This window comes from Belonocnema kinseyi, chromosome 2 (assembly GCF_010883055.1).
Source record: "Belonocnema kinseyi isolate 2016_QV_RU_SX_M_011 chromosome 2, B_treatae_v1, whole genome shotgun sequence".
NCBI lineage: Eukaryota > Metazoa > Arthropoda > Insecta > Hymenoptera > Cynipidae > Belonocnema > Belonocnema kinseyi.
This window is the reverse complement of record NC_046658.1, coordinates 42,898,314-42,907,319: the sequence shown is the minus strand read 5'-3', so window position 1 is coordinate 42,907,319 and position 9,006 is coordinate 42,898,314. Positions and strand designations below refer to the sequence as shown.

The 9,006-nt window shown below is 31.5% G+C and overlaps 1 protein-coding gene across 12 annotated transcripts in view; it reads right to left on the bottom strand.

Moving 5' to 3' along the window:
• LOC117168120 (phosphatidylinositol 4-phosphate 5-kinase type-1 alpha-like) overlaps nt 1–2,026 on the bottom strand; it is a 47,121-nt gene extending 45,095 nt beyond the window's left edge. For 6 of the 12 annotated variants that reach the window (XM_033353520.1, XM_033353521.1, XM_033353522.1 and 3 more), the window contains exon 1: nt 1,627–2,018. In XM_033353520.1, coding sequence (XP_033209411.1) covers nt 1,627–1,738 — 112 coding nt within the window. In that variant the 5' untranslated portion in view covers nt 1,739–2,018. Of the gene's footprint in view, nt 1–1,626 lie in introns of all 12 variants that reach the window. The other 6 variants (XM_033353516.1, XM_033353518.1, XM_033353517.1 and 3 more) reach the window with 3 other exon arrangements.
• Nucleotides 2,027–9,006: the final 6,980 nt, after the last annotated feature.

The window sequence follows — 9,006 nt, the reverse complement described above, 5'->3', positions numbered from 1 at the left end:
AAAATCCATATAACGGTTCTAGAATAATTGATCATTCAAAACAATTCAATTGTTTTAAACTAATATAAAACTGATCTCTGAGGTTTTTAGAAAAAAGCCTAGATACAAAAAAAACCAACCATGACATATAGCTGAAAACAGAGCCTGAATTCCTAAAAAATTAATTTGTCGAAATTGTATACGCCTTGTACCCATCATTTGATTTTTAAAAGCATTCTAGTCGGACCGGAGTCTGTGTGATTTACATTATAAATTTATAATTAAAAAAAATTCATTCCCGTATTTTTCTATTATTTTTCAAAATGTAGGCCACTTTTGATCTTTGAAGTGTCTGTATTAAAGAAAAATACTCGAAAGGAAGAAAATTATGCGGAAGTATTGGCAATATTATTGGAAAAATTTTTGGGGATATTTTATTTTTTCCAATAATATTCCATTACTTCATTTCTTAGACAGCTTTTCATTATTTGACTACTTCACATTAAGGGCACGTACCCGTCTGCCATATGAGTAATTAGATTTTATAACATGCAGCGGTTTATATTTTTCAAAATGTAAATATTCGGCTCCAATTTTGGGAAACAATTCAAAATATTTAAGGGCCCATCTGCCTGGCCGATGTCAGTTTTTATTTACTTTAAATAATGCAAATCTGATAATTAGACTTTAGTATGAGCCCCAAAGCCTGTTCTCATTTACATTCAAAGTTACAACTTAATAAAATTGTACTATTTAAGGAAAATTAAACTTACATGGGCCAAACAGAACCCTTCTATAGTTTAAACCATTTCCCAAACATTCAGAAAAATATTTACATTGTTCAAAATATAAAGCCGCCAAATACAACACCACTCTAGTGCGTTCCCATTTACAAATATAAAAATTATTTCATAATAATATCAAAGAAGTCTTCATAATTTATATTATATTAGTAGCCGGACAAATTTCTTCGGGTAAATTCATCTGGCTACTGACAGTCTGCTACACCGGACGAATTTTCTTTAAAAAATTCACCAGTCTAAGCAGACATGTAGTCGCAGTCTAAAATAAAATGGTATATTCGCAGTTGAAAAAACTTATTTCATAAATCATATAATTTTACCAATAATATTTGTCATTTCAGTGATTTATGAACAAGACAAATTTACAAAAAAGTAATGCAATTCCCATTGTATTTTTTTTAGCCTATAAAATGGACAAAACTAACGGGAAACGCTTTCGGAGTGGAGATAGCTTTCAAGAAGTAATTTCGGTGTAAAAAACATGTTGCCTTAATTTTTCGAACCAGTGAAATCACAATAATTGACGAGAAGGCAAATTCTTTGTTATTTTCTCCATAATATTCGCGTAAATAGACTGGAAGTGATAATGACAGATGATATCTATCAGGTTATAGTGATTATACGTCATGACTGAAGTTCGTGGAGTTGAATGCAATCCTGACAGTTAGATCGATTGACTAATTTAGTAAAAACAATCCAAATTCAGAGGAATTTCGTCAAAACCAAAGGAACAAGACAGTGAACTGATCAGAATAAGTGAACAACCTACAATGATACTAGACTTCGGGATAGAGGTTATGTTAGGGTTGAAACGTCAAATTAGAAATCAAAGCAATAAACTTACTGTCCTCTTCTAAAGAATCCTGTGGTCTAAGATGGTTTTCACTGTCCTGGGATGGGAGGGTGAAACTCGTCTCGACCACTTCGATCACGTCCACATTGTCGCCCGAAGCCATTTTGCATCGACAAGGCGAAACTGACTCACTCTGAACAATCCCGGCCGTTCAAAAAACACGCATTACGCGCTTGGTAGACTGGCATGTTATCTTTTTCGTGGGGGTTCTAGCATGCCCCGTTGACCTGCCATCTGAATTCCTCACGCATTTTTACACTCACGTACCCCGAAAAACGTCGGATACGGCCCCAATTCTGGGCAGTGAATGCCAGCGAACGCCCACGGCTTTGCTTTCAGAGTTTCGGCTCATCTCGTCACCTCCGTCTATTGACCGGACGCCATTTTAGAAACTACCAAGCAGCATCTGTTGGCAAATCTAAGAACCTTTTAATCTTTATCCAAAGATAAATGTACTGGACAGATAGCCGGCAGATATCCTAGACAGCCTAGGAGAGTTGAGACAAGTTTCCCTCTCCAATTCATCGGCATATAGAAATGGACCGGTAACGCTTTGGGAAGAACTGAAACAGGCGTGTAAATACACCATCAAGTGAATTGGTGGCTCCGGGAATTGCCTAAATATTCTGTACGGTTAATTTAAAAAAAAAGATAAACACTACATTAGAAATTTTTAGTTATAATAAATTGAATTTTTAAGAACATTCATGTAAAATAACCTGTTTGAGATAGATTATTTTAAAAACTTGGTAACCTTAAATTCTACTTGAAATTGGATTGAAAGTGCTACAATAATAATCGTTTTGTGAGTTCAAAAATAATGTAAAAACCCTACCGAAAGAAATCTCTGAGTTTTCTTTAGCGAAATAGCTTGGCCCATTTGAGTCTATAAACAAAGTCGATTTGAAACAAAATAGTCTCGGAGATAGTTTGAGAGATTTGGGTCCTTTTCAAGATCCTTTTAGTGGCCGTTTTAAGAGTGGTGCGACGGTAATATAATGTTTCTTTTGTATTCGTCACGTACCGGGCGGGCAGAATTATTTACAGTAGTTGGTCCTGGCTAATCCGCTCTCCCTTTTTAAATTTCTCTTCAAATTATTAACAGTTTTTTTTAATTGATGAATTTTCTCATTATACTTATTTATAATTATAACTTATATACTGATATACAATTTTGTAGTTGAATTAAAAAATGTTGTCTTTTTTTGCGTATCTCATTCTATTTACGAGAAACGTTCTATTAATTCCAATTTTAAGCGTTAAAAAAAAAGTTAGGTATCTGAAGTCATCGAAACCCATAGATTCCGAATTATTATGTTTTAGGCTGTTAACTATGCAATTAAAAAAAATCTACTTCTAAATTTTAATCCGAAAGCTTAACAAAGAACCCTTGAGTGTCGACTACTCTATTGAGATAGCCTCTCTGCTTGTTATTTATGATCGTATTCTTATTTCAATTTCGGAAAGGATATTTTAAAGCCTTCAGACCATTTGTATTGCATAAGTACAAAACTTCATATTTTGAGGTTTTGTTTTTGTTGTAACATTTTTTATTTTACTATATTCAATAACTTTACTTACGTATGAAAAAATATCCCCATATAAACGTCTTGACAACGCCCACAAACTACACAGGCTGCCATCATTTTTTATATTTATTTACAATAAATTATAAATAAATCAATTCTGAAAAGTGCGATAAACGTCACACTATTGGGGCACTTTTGACACAAACCACAGTCCTGTGCTGCGCCAAACTTCATCCAACGAAAATATTCTCGACCAATCAACATTATCTAGAAAGAGATAGGTCTACGTCTCATGTTTTTTTTCTCTACAGCCCATTACCGTTCTCCCCACAGCATTACCGGTCCATTTCTATATGTCGACGCTCCAATTAGGTATTTTCTCTTCAACCATCAGCTAACTTCACTTAATTGAAAGCTGAAACAATGGGCAAGATTACGATATCCGTGGGGACAAAGTTTTAATGTGGATTCCCCCTACCGAAAAGAATCTTTGAGTATATACTAAAAATTCTTTAGGTCAAAGAATCTCAAAGAAATTCTCCGCAGGAACTCAGGTGGATATTTTTAAAGGTCCAGGAAGCTCGTTTAAATGGTCTGAAGGCTTTAAAATATCCTTTCCGAAATTGAAATAAGAATACGATCATAAATAACGAGCAGAGAGGCTATCTGAATAGAGTAGCCGACCCTCAAGGGTCCTTTGTTAAGCTTTCGGATTAAAATTTAGAAGTAGATTTTTTAAAGTTTCATAGTTAACAGTCTAAAACATAATAATTCGGAATCTATGGGTTTCGATGAGTTCAGATATCTAACTTTTTTTTTAATGTCTAAAATTGGAATTAATAGAACGTTTCTCGTAAATGTAATGAGATACGCCAAAAAATACAACATTTTTGAATTCAACTAGAAAATTGTATATCAGTATATAAGTTATAATTATAAATAAGTATAATGAGAAAATTCATCAATTAAAAATAAGTGTTAATAATTTGAAGAGAAATTTAAAAAGGGAGAGCGGATTAGCCAAAACCAACTACTGTAAATAACTCTGCCCGCCCGGTACATGACGAATACAAAAGGAACATTATATTACCGTCGCACCACTCTTCAAACGACCACTAAAAGGATCTTGAAAAGGACCCAAATCTCTCAAACTATCTCCGAGACTATTTTGTTTCAAATCGACTTTGTTTATAGACTAAAATGGGCCAAGCTATTTCGCTAAAGAAAACTCAGAGATTTCTTTCGGTAGGGCCTATAGGTTTTTTAGCGAAAAAATTAATCTGAATGTTTTAAGTCGATATCTCGAATAGTTTTTGATTTATCGATTTTTAAAACTTTTTTTTAAAATACACAATTTCGTAAGTTCATTCTGATAGGCCATTTTTGTACAAGAAAAAGAAACTTTAATGTGGATTCCTATAAGGGAAAAGGAGCAGGGGTGGTACATTACATTATTTCTATGACCAGTCACAGGGGTGCCTTCCCGCCCCCCACGAAGCATTGGAAAAGGAGCTGGGGTATGAGCTTACATTATTTCTGTGACCAAAAAAGTCCATAATTTTAACATAACCCTACCAAAAGAAATCTTTGAGTTTTTTTTAGCGAAATAGCTTGGGCCATTTGAGTCTATAAACAAAATCGATTTGAAACAAAATAGTCTCGGAAATAGTTTGAGAGATTTGGGTTTTCAAGATCCTTTTAGTGGTCGTTTTAAGAGTGGTGCGACGGTAATATAATGTTCCTTTGTATTCGTCACGTACCGGGCGGGCAGACTTATTTACAGTAATTGGTCGTGGCTAATCCGCTCTCCCTTTTTAAATTTCTCTTCAAATTATTAACACTTTTTTTTTTAATTGATGAATTTTCTCATTATACTTATTTATAAGTATAACTTATATACTGATATACAATGTTCTAGTTGAATTCAAAAATGTTGTCTTTTTTGGCGTATCTCATTCCATTTACGAGAAACGTTCTAATAATTCCAATTTTAAGCATTAAAAAAAAAAGATAGATATCTGAAGTCATCTAAACCCATAGATTCCGAATTATTATGTTTTAGGCTGTTAACTATGAAATTAAAAAAAATCTACTTCTAAATTTTAATCCGAAAGCTTAACAAAGGACCCTTGAGGGTCGGCTACTCTATTCAGATAGCCTCTCTGCTCGTTATTTATGATCGTATTCTTATTTCAATTTCGGAAAGGACATTTTAAAGCCTTCAGACCATTTAAACAAGCTTTTCGGTAGAGAACAAATCGATGTATCAAAAACTATTCGAGATATCGATTTAAAACTTTCCGATTCGTGTTTCTCGCAAAAAGTCCTATAGGAATTCACAATAAAACTTTGTCGCCACGGATATCCTCATCTCCCCAAACAATGGATCAAATGCATGGAAAACAAACTTTATTTCTGTAATATATTTGTGTTTAATAATAATAATTATAATTTTCTTATTTCATTAAATAGTAATTAAAATATATAAACTATTTTTCAAATACACTTATATAGAATAAATTACCTTTTAAGAAGATATTAGCAAAATAGGCCAAAAATGAACTGAGTCCCATGCGTTTGGTCCCTTGTTTTCTACCAGAGATGAGCAAGTAAAATACCCTAGGTAATTAACGTAGTTTATTACGGTAAATTACTAGGTACTTTACGTACCTGGTTTCTTAAACGATGTACATTACGTATATATGGGACTTTACGTGCCGCAGTTTCCGTTTCCCTCCACAAACATTATCTCTAAAACTTGTTGCCATTTGCAAACATTCCTTGAAATAAATTTAAAAAATCGTATAGGTACATAAATTTATTATAATGAGGCTGGTTTATGAGTGTATATTTGATTGCTATATGTGTTCGTCTATTGGTCTAATGGATGTAAAGTGTTTTTGTCTACTGGTCAAAATACAATATTTTTTTAATTTTCAAAATCAAAATAAAAAAGTAATGATTTTTTACCAGTATAAAAAATACTTACCTTCAACGTATATATTAAGTATTACATTGACCAATATTTCAAAATAACAATAATGAAAAATATACATAAACATGAAAAATTACAGTAAATTACGAACACTTATTGGGTTTGAACATTTTACCGGGATTCCTAAAAAATTATATTAAAATCCAATTTAATTACAAGTATTTTAATGAACAAAAATAACAATATTTCACAATTGCTAGACACTAAAAAGCACTCTTATAAATGCCAATACCAGCAATTAAAAAAAGTGGGGTAATGCACAGGTTCGCCATCTTGGCATGTAATTTATTAGGTATTTTACCTATTTTCTACGTAAAATACTTCATTTAGGCATTTTACGTAAAAAACCTTCAGTTACGTGTAACTGCACATCCCTGTTTTCCCCTCAGCAATCTATAACGTGAAGTTAGCTGTTGATTGGAGTGAAAATACATAATGGTCTCCGCTGTACCAGAACTTTCAGTAGGGTACTATTGAGATCTGAAATCTTGAGGGCACCACTAACGGCAAAATCAATATGGCCGGCGACAGTAGATAGACGTCTCATAAGACTCAAGTAACAACATTGAAAATTAGTATCAAAGCTTAAAAATGAAAGTAACAATATCATTTCACAAAATCTACACCGGCATATAGAAACTTCGTAGAAGGAAAAAGAATTTTACATGCAGGACACCTTCTATTTTGCGGAAAAGAGTTGGAAAATGAAACTGCAGTTTCTATTATTGCATTTTGTTTGCAAACTTCGAATTTAAAAACTCGTGTTGTCTAAATAATAAATTTTTCCATTTTTTCCCCTCATAAACATTTAAAATGTAATATTAAATATCAACATTTCAATGCAAAATTTAATTCATATCAACTTGAAATGAAAAATCAGCAGTAACTTTTTCAGATTTGAAGTTATTTTGATATATTTGTACATGTAATAATATTTTTATTTAGAACCTGTTTTAATTATTTTCACTCAGAATGCTGAAAAATCATTGAAGAATAAAAACGATTAATACTTGACGATGATTATAACTTTTTCTTCAAACTTTTTTATTGACAGTGGAACAAGCTTGAAAATCCGTTTGAATTTCGTGCGTTTTTTACTTTATTCTGTTTTATTTCTCGATCCATACCATCAGTAAATGCTTTAAATGTACTATAAGATTTTTCAAATATTTTTTTTAAATAGAAGTTTATTTACATTTCAGAAAAACCGAACAGTTCCTTACTTTCGAGGAGTAGAAGAGCAACCAAACACACAACAAAACACTTTTCTCTTCGATTTTCGTGGCGAAAACTCCATTGATAAAGTTTGATTTATTTTATTTTTAACTTTTTATTTTTATGCCGGTTTCACTGTAAAAAACACTGTGAAACCTTTAGAAAAATTATTTTCGTATATTCACTTATACTTCCCATCAAAATTTACCTACGCTCAGGGCTTGCCGATTCTGTCACTAGGTGGCGTATTCGAGTATTTCAGATTTCTACTAGAGCGAAGAGAAAGACTGTCAATGTGGATCATAAATTGTAGACGCCACAAATGGAAACCGAATTTAAATTTAAGATTATGCGAAGCTATTACTAATATTTATGACTATCACAATATAATTCAAATATATGGGCCTGAAGATTTTGTTTACATGTAATTAAAATTCCTATGAGCATTTTTTTATATATTAAAGCAAAATGAGATCCAGAAGAAAGTAAGGTTAGGAACCCGTTTTTCTACAGAGCGAAGCACATTAACCCACGCAAATAAAAAGGACGTATGATGTGCAATATAAATAGCTATCCTAATAAATTTTTGAAAAAGTATTGTATTACTGTTTGACCTATAGTCTATTATTATTTTATTATTCATTAATATTTATTTAAAAAGTCATATGATTATAATTTTAGCGCAAGCCATTTTATAAACTGAGTAAAATTTCGTTTGCAATCATAATTTTTGCAAGAGCTACTTTTTGGCAAATGTGTGGGTTAAAAAATCATATAGTCGAATTTAAATATTTCATATATTATATCACGTAATTTTATTTATAATTTATGCATTGATAACAATGCTTCAGTATAATTCACAAATAAATAATCTATATCATGTAAGTGTATTTATATAATTCGATATCAATTTCGCGATTTTAAATTTGGCGGGGAACCAGAATGGCAGCTTGCCTATTCCCATCTAATATAATACCTTACTGAAACCATTGGCATTTGCTTGACGGCGGGTGTTGCATGCAGTTGACTGCCTGCATTATAGCATACGAATCCATGATCTAACAAATACATGGTCTAGCCACTTGAGGGCCCTGTTTCGTTCAAGTAACGCAACCGTTTTTGTACAAATAAATGATAAATTAAACACTTTTTAAATAGAACAATTAAAATTGTAACGCTTAAAAATCAAAAGTTCTTTGAAAATCTAAAGATTCAAAGCTTTCTATGCAAAACAATTCAGTTTCAAATTGTTTTCTTTTCAATATTTGGTTTAAGTTTACGCGTTTTAAATGAACAGTGAAATATTGCTAAATATTAGATACTTACTCTTTTTCTACGTCAAGAAATTTCAAATTAAATGGGTTAAAAATTAAATAATTTAGACTCACAATATTTTTAATTTAATAAAAACATTTAATTATGGCTATATTATTATGGAGTTATTTTTAAGTGTAAAATAGTCAAACTAACGTTTACATTTTTTAATGGCTGAAAACATTAATAGAAGTAATATATTAATAAATTTATTTATTAAATTTAATATAAAAAAATATATAAAGGAATACCTGAAACTGTGAATGAAAAATATATTATTGATAAATCATGAGTACAGATCCATTTTTAAAATAATTT